The sequence below is a fragment of the Schistocerca serialis genome, unplaced genomic scaffold (assembly GCF_023864345.2).
Source record: "Schistocerca serialis cubense isolate TAMUIC-IGC-003099 unplaced genomic scaffold, iqSchSeri2.2 HiC_scaffold_897, whole genome shotgun sequence".
Taxonomy (NCBI): Eukaryota; Metazoa; Arthropoda; class Insecta; order Orthoptera; family Acrididae; genus Schistocerca; species Schistocerca serialis.
The window spans coordinates 1,643,311-1,662,763 of record NW_026048515.1 but is presented as its reverse complement, the minus strand read 5'-3'; the positions used below and the strand labels follow the sequence as shown (position 1 = coordinate 1,662,763).

The window sequence follows — 19,453 nt, the reverse complement described above, 5'->3', positions numbered from 1 at the left end:
TAAGCTGTAGGGTCAGTATTGCCTCACGTGTTCCAACATTTCTATGGAATCCAAACTGATCTTCCCAGAGGTCAGCTTCTACCAGTTTTTCCATTCGTATGTAAAGAATTCGCGTTAGTATTTTGCAGCTGTGGCTTATTAAACTGATAGTTCGGTAATTTTCACATCTATCAACAACTGCTTTCTTTGGGATTGGAATTATTATATTCTTCTTGAAGTCTGAGGGTATTTCACCTGTCTCACACATTTTGCTCACCAGATGGTAGAGATTTGTCAGGACTGGCTCTCCCAAGGCTGTCAGTAGTTCTAATGGAATGTTGTCTACTCCTGGGGCCTTGTTTCGACTTAGGTCTTTCAGTGCTTCACGCAGCACTATATCTCCCATATCATCTGCATTTACATCCACTTCCATTTCCATAATATTGCCCTCAAGTACAGCGCCCTTGTATAGACCATCGATGTACTCCTTCCACCTTTCTGCTTTCCCTTCTTTGCTTAGCACTGGGTTTCCATCTGAGGTCTTGATATTCATACAAGTGGTTCTCTTTTCTCCAAAGGTCTCTTTAATTTTCCTGTAGGCAGTATCTACCTTACCCCTAGTGAGATAAGCCTCAACATCCTTACATTTGTCCTCTAGCCATCGCTGCTTAGCCATTTTGCACTTCCTTTCGATCTCGTTTTTGACACGTTTGTATTCCCTTTTGCCTGCTTCAGTTATTGCATTTTTATATTTTCTTCTTTCATCAATTAAATTTAATATTTCTTCTGTTACCCAAGGATTTCTACCAGCCCTAGAGTTTTTACCTACTTGATCCTCTACTGCCTTCACTACTTCATGCCTCAAAGCTACCCATTCTTCTTCTTCTGTATTTCTTTCCCCCATTCCTGTCAATTTTTCCATTATACTCTCCCTGATACTCTGTACAACCTCTGGTTTAGTCAGTTTATCCAGGTCCCATCTCCTTAAATTCCCACGTTTTTGCAGTTTCTTCAGTTTTAATATACAGTTCATAACCAATAGATTGTGGTCAGAGTCCACATCTGCCCCTGGAAATGTCTTACAATTTAAAACCTGGTTCCTGACTCTCTGACTTGTTGTTGTTGTTTTGTTGTGGTCTTCAGTCCTGAGACTGGTTTGATGCGGCTCTCAATGCTACCCTATCCTGTGCAAGTTTCTTCATCTCCCAGTACCTACTGCAACCTACATCTTTCTGAATCTGCTCAATGTATTCATCTCTTGGTCTCCCTCTACGATTTTTACACTCCACGCTGCCCTCCAATGCTAAATTTGTGATCCCTTGATGCCTCAGAACATGTCGTACCAACCGGTCCCTTCTTCTCGTCAAGTTGTGCCACAAACTCCTCTTCTCCCCAATTCTATTCTCTCTGTCTTACCATTATATAATCTGTCTGAAACCTGTCAATATCTCCAGGCTTCTTCCATGTATACAACCTTATTTTGTGATTCTTGAACCAAGTGTTAGCTATGATTAAGTTATGCTCTGTGCAAAATTCTACCAGACGGCTTCCTTTTAAATTCTTCCCCCCTATCCATAATCACCTGCTACGTTTCCTTCTCTTCCTTTTCCTACTACTGAATTCCAGTCACTCATGACTTAAATTTTCATCTCCCTTCACTATTTGTATAATTTCTTTTATCTCCTCATACATTTCTTTAATTTCTTCGTCATCTGCAGAGCTAGTTGGCATATAAACTTGTACTACTGTAGTAGGCATGGGCTTCGTGTCTATCTTGACCACAATAATGCGTTCACTCTGCTGTTTGTAGTAGCTTACTCACACTCCTATTTTTTTGTTCATTATTAAACCTACTCCTGCATGACCCCTATTTGACTTTGTATTTATAACCCTGTATTCACCTGACCAAAAGTCTTGTTCCTCCTGCCACCGAACTTCACTAATTCCCACTATATCTAACTTTATCGTATCCATTTCCCTTTTTAAATTTTCTAACCTACCTGCCCGATTAAGGGATCTGACATTCTACGCTCCGATTCATAGAACGCCAGTTTTCTTTCTCCTGATAACATCGTCCTCTTGAGTAGTCCCCGCCCGGAGATCCGAATGGGGGACTATTTTACCTCCGGAATATTTTACCCAAGAGGACGCCATCATCATTTAATCATACAGTGAAGCTGCATGCCCTCGGGAATAATTACGGCTGTAGTTTCTCCTTGCTTTCAACCGTTCGCAGTACCAGCACAGCTAGGCCATTTTGGTTAGTGTTACAAGGCCAGATCAGTCAGTCGTCCAAACTGTTGCCCCTTCAACTACTGAAAAGGCTGCTGCCCCTCTTCAGGAACCACACGTTTGTCTGGCCTCTCAACAGATACCCTTCGTTATGGTTGCACCTACGGTACGGCCATCTGTATTGCTGAGGCACTCAAGCCTCCCCACCAACGGCAAGGTCCATGGTGTTTTTTTATAGAAGACAATGAAGAGCCATAAAAATTATGTAGACCTTGCCTTCTTACCTAGGGAACAGACAGGAACTGGTGAGAAGACATTTCACAAGCTCCCATTAAGATAAAATAAGAAATTGGAAATCCCTACCAATTCAAATGAAAACAGCTCCTGAGCTTCTCTTTCTGCAAATTTTCTTGATATCTAGATTTAAGGACTGAAAAGTTCTATTGGCTTCATGAGAAGTAGCAGTATTTCATGTAAAGCTGCATGCCACATAGTAATGTACTATAAAAAGGACTCAGTGTTTAAAGATGTAGATATATATTTTATTTAAAACATAACATTGCAATCAAGTAAATATTAAGATACTAACAGCAAATGAACACCAACTGTATAATATAACTGAGTAGGCAGCACCATTTCGCAAAGTAACAGCTCTGTTGCTAGTTTACTTAATTACAATTAGCTGGCATAAGCACGAACATTACTAAGCACTGCAGTGAGAGCTTTTTGTTAATAGTGTATAAATATTAAGTTTTATATTTGCTAGTCTTTAGCTGATTTATACCTTGACTCATTCCACATCCCTGAAAGTTCTCCTTCGTGATGGAATCTATGGGACACAATGAATAAGTGAGTGAATGAGTAAAAAACTTCTTGTCACCGAAAAAGGGGTTACTCATAATTCAACTAATCATCAATAAATATATTGTTCACTGTTTCCTGCTCGGCAAACTGCATGCATACATTAACTGTAAATTTATTGTTACATAAGACAATGGTGATTTTAAGTTATGAAAGAATTTCATTTCGGTTTTTAAGTTAATCCACTAGTGTACTGAGTTTTAAATAAGGAATTGGTATTCTTACAGATGTATTGCACCGCAATAAAGTGATGTTGGTAATTGGGATTTTATCAGCACAGAACAATTCTGAAAGAAGACAAGCAGTCAGAGACACGTGGATAAATCTTATTAAAGGCGATGCAAGAATTAAATATTATTTTGTGATTGGGTCTGAAGTTTGTCCAGTACATCCTTCTGATAGGTCTGATGAGTGGTCTTGTGAAAACTGGCAAATCTCGCTTCCTAAAGGTAAGATTTTATATTTGGAAAAAGGGTCATCATCATATTTTAAAGAAATATTGCAAGTAATGTCAAATAAAATTTGATGGTCTCATGGCAGTTTCAAATAGTTGTTGTCATTCTAAAATAGATGAATATTTCAAGTTTCATTCAAGATGTGTTGCCGTAGGACTGTTGAAGTACATTTAAAAGGGTTAGAATGAGATTCTAAATTCTTTCTGGGTGGGAAAATGTTGAAAAAGTTGTGGTATGCAGTAAATTATGAGCTTTACAAAGAAACAATTGACAGCGAATGGTACTGTGGAATGCCTAGTATGTTACACTTGGTGGCAAAATCATAATGCTTGTAGAGCCAAAAGAGACTGTTAAAATAACAGTTCTTTGCAATTTTATTCAGAGTTAATAATAAAACCACCAACAAAATTATACACTCCTGGAAATTGAAATAAGAACACCGTGAATTCATTGTCCCAGGAAGGGGAAACTTTATTGACACATTCCTGGGGTCAGATACATCACATGATCACACTGACAGAACCACAGGCACATAGACACAGGCAACAGAGCATGCACAATGTCGGCACTAGTACAGTGTATATCCACCTTTCGCAGCAATGCAGGCTGCTATTCTCCCATGGAGACGATCGTAGAGATGCTGGATGTAGTCCTGTGGAACGGCTTGCCATGCCATTTCCACCTGGCGCCTCAGTTGGACCAGCGTTCGTGCTGGACGTGCAAACCGCGTGAGACGACGCTTCATCCAGTCCCAAACATGCTCAATGGGGGACAGATCCGGAGATCTTGCTGGCCAGGGTAGTTGACTTACACCTTCTAGAGCACGTTGGGTGGCACGGGATACATGCGGATGTGCATTGTTCTGTTGGAACAGCAAGTTCCCTTGCCGGTCTAGGAATGGTAGAACGATGGGTTCGATGACGGTTTGGATGTACCGTGCACTATTCAGTGTCCCCTCGACGATCACCAGTGGTGTACGGCCAGTGTAGGAGATCGCTCCCCACACCATGATGCTGGGTGTTGGCCCTGTGTGCCTCGGTCGTATGCAGTCCTGATTGTGGCGCTCACCTGCACGGCGCCAAACACGCATACGACCATCATTGGCACCAAGGCAGAAGCGACTCTCATCGCTGAAGACGACACGTCTCCATTCGTCCCTCCATTCACGCCTGTCGCGTCACCACTGGAGGCGGGCTGCACGATGTTGGGGCGTGAGCGGAAGACGGCCTAACGGTGTGCGGGACCGTAGCCCAGCTTCATGGAGACGGTTGCGAATGGTCCTCGCCAATACCCCAGGACAACAGTGTCCCTAATTTGCTGGGAAGTGGCGGTGCGGTCCCCTACGGCACTGCGTAGGATCCTACGGTCTTGGCGTGCATCCGTGCGTCGCTGCGGTCCGGTCCCAGGTCGACGGGCACGTGCACCTTCCGCCGACCACTGGCGACAACATCGATGTACTGTGGAGACCTCACGCCCCACGTGTTGAGCAATTCGGCGGTACGTCCACCCGGCCTCCCGCATGCCCACTATACGCCCTCGCTCAAAGTCCGTCAACTGCACATACGGTTCACGCCCACGCTGTCGCGGCATGCTACCAGTGTTAAAGACTGCGATGGAGCTCCGTATGCCACGGCAAACTGGCTGACACTGACGGCGGCGGTGCACAAATGCTGCGCAGCTAGCGCCATTCGATGGCCAACACCGCGGTTCCTGGTGTGTCCGCTGTGCCGTGCGTGTGATCATTGCTTGTACAGCCCTCTCGCAGTGTCCGGAGCAAGTATGGTGGGTCTGACACACCGGTGTCAATGTGTTCTTTTTTCCATTTCCAGGAGTGTATTTGAATTTGGTAGGGATTTGTAAAAGCTGTTTCGTGTAACTAGTGGATACGATGGTGGATCTTACTTTGCTTAAAATGTAAAAGGAATTTGATTATGTTGATTGCATTGTGTACAGAAAGTAGGAGTCAGGCAGCAGCAGCTGGCCGAGACACATTCAGCAACAGGAAAGTAACTGATTTTGTCACTTTTATGAGTTCCTAACCAGGAGTGAATTTTATGATATCATTTGTGTGCTTTAATAGTTCAGTTTCTTGAGTTTCTGCTTGTTAATTTAATATCTAGTAGCCACAGTTCTTGCGCTTTCGTTTGCGTCGGAAAGTAAACCAGTTTTGTGACATATTACAGTTTTCTAATCGGGCGAATTATTTAGTTTCACCTGAGTACTTCGGTAGTTAGGTTTTTGAATCTCTGTGTATTAATATAATTTTTTAGACACAGTTCCTGTGTTTCCGTCAGTGTCTAGAGTAGAGTTGTGCAACATGTGCCGATAGTCTATTTATCTGCATAGTTTAGTTTTCCACCGTCTTTAGCATGGACAGGTACTGCGATTGTTGTGTGTGGATTCGAGCCAAGTTGGTGACACTTTGCTCTCAACTCCAGGCTGTGATGGCTTCGGTTACACAGCTTGAGGCTGCAGTGAATGGGCACCACTGTTGTGGGCCGGCCTTGGGGATCCACCGGACATCTCGCACATCCGAGTCCTCCGATCGGTCCTCACCAGTGGCCAGTCCAGTTACTGCTCACACTGAGGTTGACCCCTCACCTGTTGTCAAGTGGGAGGTCACCTGGGATGTAGCAGGTGGTGAAAGACTTCCCAGGTGGCTACACGTAAGGCCTCCCTGGTTTGTCTGACAAATAGATTCTAGGTGCTGTCTGTGGCTGACACTGTCACTGAGTGAGATACCGTCGCCTGTCCTGTTTCAGAGGAAACCTCTCACCCTTCAAGATCCAGACAATCACAGAGGGTGGGATTATTTATAGTTGGGAGCTCTAACGTTAGATGCGTTATGGGGCCCTTAGCAACATGGCTGCCAAGATGGGAAAGAAAACCAATATGCACTCCGTGTGCATATCGGGTGGAGTCATTCCAGACGTGGAATGGGTCCTCCCGGATGCCATGAGGAGCACAGGGTGCAGCCAACTGCAGGTGGTTGCTCACATCAGTACCAATGATGTGTGTCACTTGGGATCAGAAGAGATTCTCTCTGGTTTTGAGCAGCTAACACAAGTGATAAAGGCTGTCAGTCTTGCTTGCAAGATGAAAGCAGAGCTGACCATTTGCAGCATAGTCGGCAGAACCAATTGCAGACCCCTGCTACAGAGCTGAGTGGAGGAATCAGAGGCTCAGATGGTTCTGGAGCTGTGTAGGCTGCAGATTCCTCGACTTGGGTTTCAGGTTCTGCTGAATAGGTCAGGTGTCCACTATACACAGGAGGTGTTTACACAGGTAGCAGGGGCTGTGTGGTGTGGTTTTTTTTTAGGTTAGAGGGTCTTGGGGAAAACAAGAAGGACTTCAGTCACAAAGGGTGCAGGGCGAACACAGGAAGAATGTAGATACAGGAACCATCGGTATAACAGTTGTAAATTGTCATAGTTGTGTTGGGAAAGTACCAGAGTTCTAAGCGCTAATAGAAAGCACCAACACTCAAATCGTTGTAGGCTCTGAAAGCTGGGCAAAGCAGGAGATAATCTCAGCCGAAATTTTTGCAAAGGAGCTAACGGTGTTCCGAAAGGATTGGCTAAACATGGTTGGTGGCGGCATGTTGGTTGCTGTTAGAAGTAGTGTATCTTGTCACGAAATTGAAGTAGATAGTTCCTGTGAGGTAGTATGGGCAGGGGTCGTTGTTGGCAGCCGGAATAAAATAATAACTGGATCCTTTTACCGACCTCCTAATCCAGATGATACAGTTGCTGAAAGGTTCAAAGAAAACTTGAGTTTGATTTAAGACACATACCCGACTCATACAATAATAGTTGGTGGTGACTTTAATTTACCCTCAATATGTTGGTGAAAATACATGTTTAATTCTGGAGGTAGGCATAAAACATCATCTGAAATTGTGCTAAACGCATTCTCTGAAAATTATTTTGAGCAGTTAGTTCATGAGCCCAAGCAAATAGTAAACGGTTGTGAAAACACACTTGACCTCGTAGCAACAAATAATCCTTAGTTAATAACGAGCATCAAAACAGATACAGGGATTAGTGGACACTTGGTTGTTGTAGCAAGATTGAATATTGTAACCCCTAAATCCTCCAAAAATAAAAACTTTGAACATAGCTGCTAAGGTTCAGTGACCATGTCAGAATTATATCAGAAACAAATAAGCCCTTGGTCACAAATATTAAGTCAAAATTGACCAGGTTTCAACGCTACTATGAGTGTCTTCTTCAGAATTAAGCTAACTGTTGTAAGACATATTAGGTATATAATGTATTAATAAAACTAAAGTTTGTACTGACAGGAAAGAGATGCAGTACTTACAAGTCACATTTAAAAAAATCTAATCCGGAAAGGCAACGTCATGAATAGTTGTCAATAAGATGGCGAGCTGCTAAGGGCTGCTCGTACTTGATTGAACAAAGGTTGCAACCCTTATAAACGTTTTGGGAGACAATCTGAGCAGCCATCTTAGGTTGTTTGCAGATGACACTGTCATTTATCAACTAATAAAGTCATGAGAAAATCAAAATAAATTGCAAAACTATTTAGAAATGATATCTGAATGGTGTAAAAAATTGGCAGTCGACCCTAAATAACAAAAAGTGTGAGGTCAACCATATGAGTGCTAAAAGGAATCCATTGAAGTTCAGTTACATGAGAAATCAGTAAAATCTAAATGTCGTAAATTCAACTAAATACCTAGGAATTACAACTACAGACAACTTAAATTAGAAGGAACACACAGAAAGTATTGTGGGGAAGGCTAACCAAAGACTACGTTTTATCAGCAGGACACTTACAAGGGAACCTCCCCATCGCACCCCCCTCAGATTTAGTTATAACTTGGCACAGTGGATAGGCCTTGAAAAACTGAACACAGATCAATTGCGAAAACAGGAAGAACTTGTGTGGAACTGTGAAAAAATAAACAAAATATACAAACTGAATAGTTCAAGGGAAGATAGGCAACATTAAGGACGCTGGGAACGCAGGAGCTCCGTGGTCTCGTGGTAACGTGAGCGGCTGCGGAACGAAAGGTCCTTGGTTCAAATCTTCTATCGAGTGAAAAGTTCAATTTTTTATTTTCAGTTTATGTGACAAACTCTTATGTTTTCATCACTTTTTGGGAGTGAAAACCTAAATTGAACAAGGTAGAAGAATCTTTTTACCCATTCGCCAAGTGTACAAGTTAGGTGGGTCGACAACATATTCCTGTCATGTGACGCACATGCCGTCACCAGTGTCGTATAGAATATATCAGATGTGTTTTCTTGTGGAGGAATCGGTTGACCTATGACCTTGCGATCAAATGTTTTCTGTTCCCATGGGAGATGCACGTCCTTTCGTCTACTAATTGCAACGTTTTGCGATGCGGTCGCAAAACACAGACACTAAACTTATTACAGTGAACAGAGATGTCAATGAACGAACGGACAGATAATAACTATACAAAAATAAAGAAAGTAAAATTTTCAGTCGAGGGAAGACTTGAACCAAGGACTTCTCGTTCTGCAGCTGCTCACGCTACCACGAGACCACGGCGCTCCTAAGCTCATATTGTCCATTATGTTGCTTATGTGTCCCATGGACTACTCAGTTTGTATATTTTGCTTATTTTTTCACAGTTCCACACAACTTCTTCCTGTTTTCTCAATTGATCTGTGTTCAGTTTATCAAGGCCTATCCACTGTGCCAACTTATAACTAAATCTGAGGAGGGTGCGATGGGGAGGTTCCCTTGTTAGAAAATGTAATAGATATATTAAGGAGACTGCCTACACCATGCTTGTCCGTCCTATTTTTAGAATACTGCTGCACAGTGTGGGATCTTTACCAGATTGGATTGACAGAATACATTGAAAAAGTTCAAAGAAGGGCAACACATTTTGTACTGTCGCGAAATATGGGAGGAGTGTCACTGAAATGATACAGGATTTGGGCTGCACATTATTAAAACAAAGTCATTTTTTGTTGTGACGGAATCTTTTCATGAAATTCAAATCGCCAAGTTTCTCCTCTGAATGTGAAAATATTTTGTGGACACTGACCTACTTAGGGAGAAATTATCACCACAATAAAATAAGGGAAATCAGAGCTTGTACGGAAAGATACAGGTGTTCGTTCTTTCCACGCGCTTTATGAGATTGGAATAATAGAGAATTGTGAAGGTGATTCGATGTACCCTCTGCCAGGCACTAAAATGTGATTTGCAGAGTATCCATGTAGATTTAGATGTAGGAGAAATAGCAGTCAAGGACAGAATTCAATCACTTGTTGTAGAACTGTAGATAAATTCCACTGTAAATGGTACCTCATGATGAGGTGCATCTTTTCAAAGAAGGGTAGTGTAGCATGGAACATGCTTACTGAATGTCAAGAATCGGCAACCTGCAAGGAAATTTCTTTGCTAAGTAAAGCATAAATAGCTATAAAAATTCCTAGAAATGCAGAAACTGACAGAAATATTGATTGCTCATTTATAGTGGTGGAAGAAGGAGTACCACTAATACAAGTGACTTATATGATATTCTAAAGAGCATTGCCAAACAGAGTAGGAAAACAGCTAAACCCACAAATTGATGACTACCGTGGAAGTTTCAGAAAGAGCAGATCATATGCAGACCACATCTTGAATTTGAAATTGCTAATGGTGTTTCAAAAATAGAGAAGCAATCTGTCTGTGTTCACATTCATTGACTTCAGAAATGTCTTTGATTTACTATATAGAATGACACTGTTTCAAATTTTGAAGGAAACGAGTTTGGATAGAAAATCCAATGAACTGATTAAACAGATCTTAAACAACATAACATATAAAGTCTCATTCAGAATAACAGTGTCAGAGTCCTTCAAGAACAAACCTGGAGTCACGTAGGGAGATGGACTGTGATTCCTTGACAAAGAGAGATGAAAGGATTGGGTGGAATACGTCTACATCTACATAGATACTCCACAAGCCACTGCGTGGTGTGTAGCAGAGGGTATCCTGTACCACTACTAGTAATTTCCATTACTCTTCCACTCACAAATAGAGCAAGGAAAAAATGACTGTCTTTATGCCTCCTTATGAGCCCTCATTTCTCGTATCTTATCTTTATGGTCCTTATATGCAATGTGTGTTGGGAGCAGTAGATAGAATCATTCAGCAGTCAGCTTCAAATGCTGGTTCTCTAAATTTTCTCAGTAGTGTTCCTTGAAAAGAATGTCGCGCTCCCTCCAGGGATCCCCTTTTGGGTTCCCAAAGCATCACCATAACACTTACATGTTGCTCAATCCTACCGGTAACAAATCTAACAGTTCACGTCTGAATTGCTTCGCTGTCTTCCATTAATCCGAGCTAGCATGGATCCCAAACACTCAAGCAGTAGTCAATAATAGGCCACACCAGCATACTATATGTTGTCTTCTTTACAGGTGAACCACTCTTTCCTAAAAGTCTCCTAATTAACCGAAGTCGACCATTCACCTTCCCCACCACAGTTCTCACATGCTCATTTCATCTCATATTACACCCAGATACTTAAAAGACTTGCCTGGTCAAACAGGACAGTAGTAATAATGTGTCCAGTGTCAGTGACAGAGCCGCTTGTGTTCCTGCTGGTAATAAGACGAGTAGACCATTCGTTTATTACATATTTTTAGGAGTTTGAAACAGGAGCGACTTCAGAAATGGATAAGCACTGCGATTGCTATGTACAGATGCAAGCTGAATTGGTGACCCTTCACTCACAGCTCCAGGCAGTGTTGGCTCCTGTCACACAGCTTGAGGCTGCTGCCAAGGGTCATCACTGTGGGGGGTTGGACCCAGGGATGCGAGGGACGTCAAGCACAACCCACATGTCGCCAATCAGTCCACTGCTGTGGCTGCCCCATGTACTGCCTGCACCGAGGTTGACCCTTCACCCGTGGCCAAATAGGAGATCATTCCAAAGTCTGGCAGGCAGCGAAAAACTTTCCAAGGGGCCAATCGTAGGGCCTCCCCAGTTCATTTGATGAACAGGTTTCGGATGTTATCTGTGGCTTACAAAGTCTCTGAGCCGGATGCAGTCGTCCACCCTCTTCCAGAGGAAGCTTCTCAGCCCGCAAGGTCTGGGCATTCACAGAGGGTGGGTTTGCTTGTACTTGGAAGCGCCAACGTTTGGCACGTAATGGGGCCCATTAGGAACATGGCTGCCAAGGAGGGGAAGGAATCCAGTGTGCACTCCATGTGCATACCGGAGTAAGTCATTCCGGACGTGGAAAGGGTGCTTCCGGATGCCATGAAGAGTACAGGGTGCAGACAACTGTAGGTGGTGGTCCATGTCAGTACCAATGACATGTGTCACTTTGGATCACAGGAGATTCTCTCTGGATTCAGGCGGCTGTCGGAAATGGTAAAGACTGCCAGTCTCGCTTGGGAGATTAAGGCAGAGCTCACCATCTGCAGCATCGTCGACAGAACTGACTGTGGTCCTTTGGTGCAGAGCCAAGTGGAGGGTCTGAATCAGTGGCTCAGGCAGTTCTGCGATCGTGTAGGCTGCAAATTCCTTGACTTGCACCATCAAGTGGTGGGTTTTCGGGTTCTGATTAATAGGTCAGGAGTCCATTACACACAGGAAGTGGCTACACAGGTAGTGGGGGCTGTGTGGAAGGGACTGAGCGGTTTTTTTAGGTTAGAGTATCTCAGGAAACCACAGAAAGGGTGTCTGTCTAAAAGGGGACAGGTAAAACACAGTAAGATAGTTGTAGAAATGATCAGAATTGTAGTTGTAAATTATCATAGCTGTGTTGGGAGAGAACCAGAGCTCCTGGCCTTAATAGAAAGCACTGAAGCTCAAATAGTTACAGGTACGGAAAGCTGGCTAAAGCCGTAAATAAGTTCAGCTGAGATTTTTTCAAATGACCTGACAGTGTTCAGAAAGGATAGACTAAATACAGTTGGTGGTGGAGTATTTATTGCTGTCAAAAGTAGTTTACCTTGTAGTGAAATTGAATTAGATAGTTCCTGTGAAATAGTATGGGTGAAGGTTATACCTCAAATTGGACTAAACTATTAATTGGATTATTTTACTGACCCCCCAATTCAGAAGATATAGTTGCTGAACAGTTCAAAGAAAACTTGAGTCTCATTTCAAACAGGTACCCCACTCATACAACTGCAGGCATAAAACGCCATCTAAAATTGTACTGAATGCTTTCTTAGAAAATTATTTGTGACATTTAGTTCATGAGGCCGCTCAAAACGTAAATGGCTGTAAAAACATACTTGTCCTCTTAGCAACAAATAATCCTGGATGAATAGCGAGTATCATGACAGATACAGGGATTGAGACCACAAGGCAGCTGCTGCTTGGCTGAATACCGTAATATCACAACAATCAAAAAGAAACGCAAAGTACATCTATTTAAAAAAGCTGATAAAAATGCTCTTAGCACCTTTTTAAGAGACAGTCTCCACTCCTTCTGATCTGATCACGTAAGTGTAGAAAAGATGTGGAATGATTTCAAAGAGATAGTATTGACGCCAATTGAGAGATATAGACCACATAAATTAATAAGTGATGATACGGATCGACCATGGTACGCAAAAAAGGTAAGATTGCGGTTGCAGAAGCAATGAAAAACGCATGCCAAATTTGATAGAACGCAAAATCCCCAAGATTGGCAAAGTTTTGCAGAAGTTTGAAATGTAGCACGTGTTTCAATGCGAGATGCTTTTAATAGTTTCCATAACGAAACTCTGTCTTGGAAACTGGAAGAAAACCCAAAGAGATTCTGGTCACATATAAAGTACACCAGTGGCAAGACGCGATCAATACCTTCACCACGCGATAACAACAATGAAGTTACTGATGACAGTGCCACTGAAGCAGAGTTATTAAACACAGTTTCCTGAAACTCCTTCACCAAAGAAGACAAAGTAAATATTCCTGAATTCCAATCAAGAACAACTGCCAAGATGAGAAATACAGAAGTAGATATTCTCGATGTAGCAAAGCAGCTTAAATCACTTAATAAAGGTAAGGCCTCTGGCCCCCAGATTGTATACCAGTCAGGTTCCTTTCAGAGTATGCTGAAGCAATAGCTCCATATTTAGCAAGTATATACAACCGCTCGCTCACAGAGAGTTCCGTACCTAAAGACTGGAAAATTGCTCAAGTCACACCAGTACCCAAAAAGGGAAATAGGAGTAATCCGCTGAATTACAGGCCCATATCACTAACATCGATTTGCTATAGGGTTTTGGATCATATACTGTGTTCGAACATTACGAATTTCCTCGAAGAAAACAATTTATTGACACATAGTCAGCACGGATTCAGGAAACATTGTTCTAGTGAAACACAGCTAGCTCTTTATATTCATGAGGTAATGAGTGCTATCGACAGGGGATGTCAAATTGATTCCATATTTTTAGATTTCCAGAAGGCTTTCGACACCTTTCCTCACAAGCATCTTCTAACCTATGGAATATCGCCTCAGTTGTGCGACTGGATTCATGATTTCCTGTCAGAAAGGTCACAGTTAGTAGTAATAAATGGAAAGCCATTGAGTAAAACAGAGGTAATATCCGGCATTCCCCAAGGAAGTGTTATTGGCCCTCTATTGTTCCTGATCTATATTAATAACATAATAGACAATCAGAGTAGCCCTCTTATAAAGTCATCAGTTGACCTAAATGAATTGCAAAATGGTTTAGAAAAGATATCTGTGTGGTGCGAAAAGTGGCAATTGCTCCTCAATAAAGAAAAGTGTGAAGTTATTCACATCATCATCATCATCATCATTTAAGACTGATTATGCCTTTCAGCGTTCAGTCTGGAGCATAGTCCCCCTTATAAAATTCCTCCATGATCCCCTATTCAGTGCTAATATTGGTGCCTCTTCTGATGTTAATCCTATTACTTCAAAATCATTCTTAACTGAATCCAGGTACCTTCTCCTTGGTCTGCCCCAACTCCTCCTACCCTCTACTGCTGAACCCGTGAGTCTCTTGGGTAACCTTGCTTCTCCCATGCGTGTAACATGACCCCACCATCTAAGCCTGTTCGCCATGACTGCTACATCTGTAGAGTTCATTCCCAGTTTTTCTTTGATTTCCTCATTGTGGACACCCTCCTGCCATTGTTCCCATCTACTAGTACCTGCAATCATCCTAGCTACTTTCATATTTGTAACCTCAACCTTATTGATAAGGTAACCTGAATCCACCCAGCTTTCGCTCCCATACAACAAAGTTGGTCAAAAGATTGAACGGTGCACAGATAACTTAGTCTTGATACTGACTTCCTTCTTGCAGACGAGAGTAGATCGTAGCTGAGCACTCACTGCATTAGCTTTGCTACACCTCGCTTCCAGTTCTTTCACTATGTCGCCATCCTGTGAGAATGTGCATCCTAAGTACTTGAAACCGTCCACCTGTTCTAACTGTGTTCCTCCTATATGGCACTCAATCCATTTATATCTCTTTCCCACTGACATTACTTTCGTTTTGGAGATGCTAATCTTCATACCATAGTCCTTAAATTTCTGATCTAGCTCTGAAATATTACTTTGCAAACTTTCAATCGAATCTGCCATCACAACTAAGTCATCCGCATATGCAAGACTGCTTACTTTGTGTTCACATATCTTAATCTCACCCAGCCAGTCTATTGTTTTCAACATATGATCCATAAATAATATGAACAACAGTGGAGACAGGTTGCAGCCTTGTCCCACCCCTGAAACTACTCTGAACCATGAACTCAATTTACCGTCAACTCTAACTACTGCCTGACTATCCATGTAAAGACCTTTAATTGCATGCAAAAATTTGCCTCCTATTCCATAATCTCGTAGAACAGACAATAACTTACTCCTAGGAACCCGGTCATATGCCTTTTCTAGATCTATAAAGCATAGATACAATTCCCTGTTCCACTCATATCACTTCTCCATAATTTGCCGTAAGCTAAAGATCTGGTCCTGACAACCTCTAAGAGGCCTAAACCCACAGTGATTTTCATCCAATTGGTCCTCAACTAATACTCGCACTTTCCTTTCAACAATACCTGAGTAGATTTTACCCACAACGCTGATTAAAGAGATACCTCTGTAGTTGTTACAATCTTTTCTGTTTCCATGTTTAAAGATTGGTGTGATTACTGCTTTTGTCCAGTCTGATAGAACCTGTCCCGACTGCCAGGCCATTTCAATTATCCTGTGTAGCCATTTAAGACCTGACATTCCACTGTATTTGATGAGTTCTGACTTAATTTCATCCACCCCAGCTGCTATATTGCACTGCAATCTATTGACCATTTTCTCCACTTCCTCAAATGAGATCCTATTTCCATCATCATTCCTATCCCATTGTACATCGGAACCTGAAACATTACTGATCATATTTTCACCTACATTGAGCAACTCTTCAAAATATTCCCTCCATCTGCCCAAGGCATCCACAGGATTCACCAGCAGTTTTCCTGACCTGTCCAAAGTACTTGTAATTTCCTTCTTACCTCCCGTTCGAAGACTGCTATAATTCAATTCTTTTATCTTGGCGGCTCAGGCATCCCTGCCCAGACACGGGAGACTGCTGCATTGCCAGTTGCACACGACGCACGCGCCAATAGAAGCAGCGCCATAGTATAGCTAGTTTGCAAGCTTACGTTTAGGGGGGAGCGTGCAGTTCATGAAGTAAAGCCACCATGGCCGCATTAACCCTTTCGCTGTTACAAAGACGTGCTCCCTGCATTCCGCGCAGTGCGCGATTTTGTCACTGCACTGCTCACCTGTGCAGACACATGGTGTTCCCACTGCTTTGACACACTTATCATTCGATTCCACAAAAACTATTTGGCCCAAAAATTAGATTTTTACATGTCTTCTTGACTGATACCTTCCCCCCATAAATGACTTAATTTTGTTTCGATGTTCAACACAGTTATTATGCAGCATTAAATGTAGTAAACCATTGCACGAAATTTTGAAGAGTTTGCAGAGGTAGAAGTCCATAGCGTACATTTCCGTATGGTCGATTTTAGTTGCCACAATGTTGAGAATGAAATGTGGACAAGATACCTAAATTTCATATAAAATTTACTGTATAACAATATCTCATTTAAGTACCACATAGGTGTCGTATGTAATATTGAGAAATATTCCGTCTTTCGCGACTGTAACAAAAGTTTTATTTACACTGAGCACGTTTGGCTTTATTTTAAAGCACTTCAATGAACCAAAAGGAAGTAGACAAAATACATTAAACAAAACTGTGGACTTACAAAAACATTAGGACTTGAATATACCGTCTATCAGTGAAGTGCTCTCAGCTATGTCAAATATAATTTTTGTGTGTGGCACACACAAGCATCATTTATTTGCTAAAACACTGATGAGCCAACACAAACGTTGAATATTGTGTTACCGCAGCACAAAACTACGAAAGGTGACTTGGCAATGGAGGAAACAAAATACTGTCCACTGAAGATGCTTCAAAAGAGAGAAACGCGTCTGGTCTAAATAAGTCGCCTATTCCAGTTGCAGAAGAGGAATATATTTCAGTACCATTGGTGAAACTGCGACTGTGGAACAAAAACAAGAAAGAGAATATGAGTACCATTGTGTATGTGCCATACCTTTCATTGATTGAAGTGCTTTAAAATAAAGCCAAACGCGTCCGGTGTAAATAAAACTTTTATTACAGTCGCGAAAGACGGAATATTTCTCAGTATTACATACGACACCTATGTGGTACTTAAATTAAATGAGATATTGTTATACAGTAAATTTTATATGAAATTTAGGTATCTTGTCCACATTTCATTCTCAAGATTGTGGCAACGAAAATCGACCATACGGAAAGTATACGCTATGGACTTCTACCTCTGCAAACTCTTCAAAATTTCGTGCAATGGTTTACTACATTTAATGCTGCATAATAACTGCGTTGAACATCGAAACAAAATTAAGTCATTTATGGGGGGAAGGTATCAGTCAAGAAGACATGTAAAAATCAAATTTTTGGGCCAAATAGTTTATGTGAAATCGAATGATATGTGTGTCAAAGCAGTGGGAACACCCATGTGTCTGCACAGGCGAGCAGTGCAGTGATGACAAAATTGCGCACAGTGCGGAATGCGGGGAGCACGTGTCTGCAGCAGCGAAAGGGTTAATGAAGAGACAAAGCACTAGAAATTTCAAAAAATTGCATTCAAACGAATATAATTCATGTAGTAAGGCACTTCGATATTGTTTTTAAATAATTAAAAATATTAAGCACCGCACAAGGTTTGAAATCATAACCTTTTACATAGAAGTCCAACACCTTATCCATTACGCTAACGCAGATACTCTGCCTACAGACTACATGAGGAGTCTAACACCTAACGCAAAATACTGACAAACACTTTTGGTATGACTATGAATTACTCACGCTTCATCGAAGTACAATAGGAAATAAACAATTACCGCTCTTCTTTAGTGCGAAAAAGCGGTTCGTGAGATTGATACAAACACCTTTCCTTGCTATCGCCTGAATTAGGAGTCCTATTGCTTGTTGGGTTTAATTAATTAATAGAATATGAAGCAATTGGTATAAAGAATGCTTTTTCCAAACTTTGTATAAAAGAATGTCTGCTATCAAGACATTGCTTTTGTTCTATTACTTTACTTATGACTGAACGTTTCTAAAACTGAAGACACTCGTTCATGCTATGCACTGCAGTCGAGATCTGGCAACGTCGTTCTCTGTTCATTGGCTGACTGTGTTTTGTGACGTCAGATGCGCAGAACGAACCTAAACTCGGCCGCCAACATAAATGACGTGCACTTTAATTACACTCCAGAATGGTTTTCCAGCAGCTTGACCCAAAGTCTCCAACCTGTTTCCAAAGTCTTCCCAAGATTTCTTCTTGGATGCTGCAATTATCTGTTTGGCTTTGTTTCTTTCTTCAACATAACTTTCTCTGTCTGCCTGAGTTCTCGTATGTAGCCATTTTTGATACGCCTTCTTTTTCCTTTTACAGGCTGCCTTGACTGTGTCATTCCACCAAGCTGTTTGCTTCATCCTACCTTTACACACTACTGTTCCAAGACATTCTTTAGCTACTTCTAGTACTGTGTCCCTGTACCTGAAGTTATTCACATGAGTACTAAAAGAAATCTGCTGAATTTCAATCACGTGCTAAGTCACACAAATCTGAAGGCTGTAAACTTAACTAAATACTTAGGGATTACAATTAAAAATAACCTAAATTGGAATGATCACATAGATAATGTAGGTAGAGCAAATCTAAGACTGGGATTCATTGGCAGAACACTTAGAAGATGCAACAGATCTACCAAAGAGACTGCTAACACTACACTTGTCCATCCTATTCTGGAGTACTGCTGTGCGTTGTGGGATCTGCATCAGGTGGGACTGACTGATGACATCGAAAAAGTTCAAAGAAGGGTGGCTCATTTTGCATTTTTGCGAAATAGGGGAGATAGTGCCACAGACGTGATATATGTGTTGCAATGGCAATCATTAAAACAAAGGCATTTTTCGTTGCGACGGGATCATATCATGAAATTTCAATCACCAGTTTTCTCCTCCTATTGCGAAAACATTCTGTTGGCATCCACCTACATATTGGGAGAAATGATCATCATGATAAAATAAAATGTATCAGGGCTCGCACAGAAAAATTATGTGCTAATTTTTCCTGTGCGCCATTCAAGAGTGGAACGGTAGAGAGAAAGCTTAAAGGTGGTTCATTGAACCCTCTGTCAGTCACTTAATTGTGAATAGCAGAGTAATCACATATATCTAAAAACAAAGATGATGTGACTTACCAAATGAAAGTGCTGGAAGGTCGACAGACACACAAACAAACACAAACATACACACAAAATTCAAGCTTTCGCAACAAACTGTTGCCTCATCAGGAAAGAAGGAAGGAGAGGGAAAGACGAAAG

The 19,453-nt window shown here is 41.7% G+C and overlaps 1 protein-coding gene across 4 annotated transcripts in view; it reads left to right on the top strand.

Annotated features, from left to right (window-relative positions):
- LOC126452531 (UDP-GalNAc:beta-1,3-N-acetylgalactosaminyltransferase 2-like) overlaps window positions 1–19,453 on the top strand; it is a 150,218-nt gene that overhangs the window by 29,489 nt on the left and 101,276 nt on the right. For 3 of the 4 annotated variants that reach the window (XM_050091090.1, XM_050091091.1, XM_050091093.1), the window contains exon 2: window positions 3,300–3,521. The exons of the other annotated variant lie outside the window; for it this stretch is intronic. In XM_050091090.1, coding sequence (XP_049947047.1) covers window positions 3,300–3,521 — 222 coding nt within the window. The remainder of the gene's footprint in view (window positions 1–3,299; window positions 3,522–19,453) is intronic. 4 annotated transcript variants of the gene reach the window in all.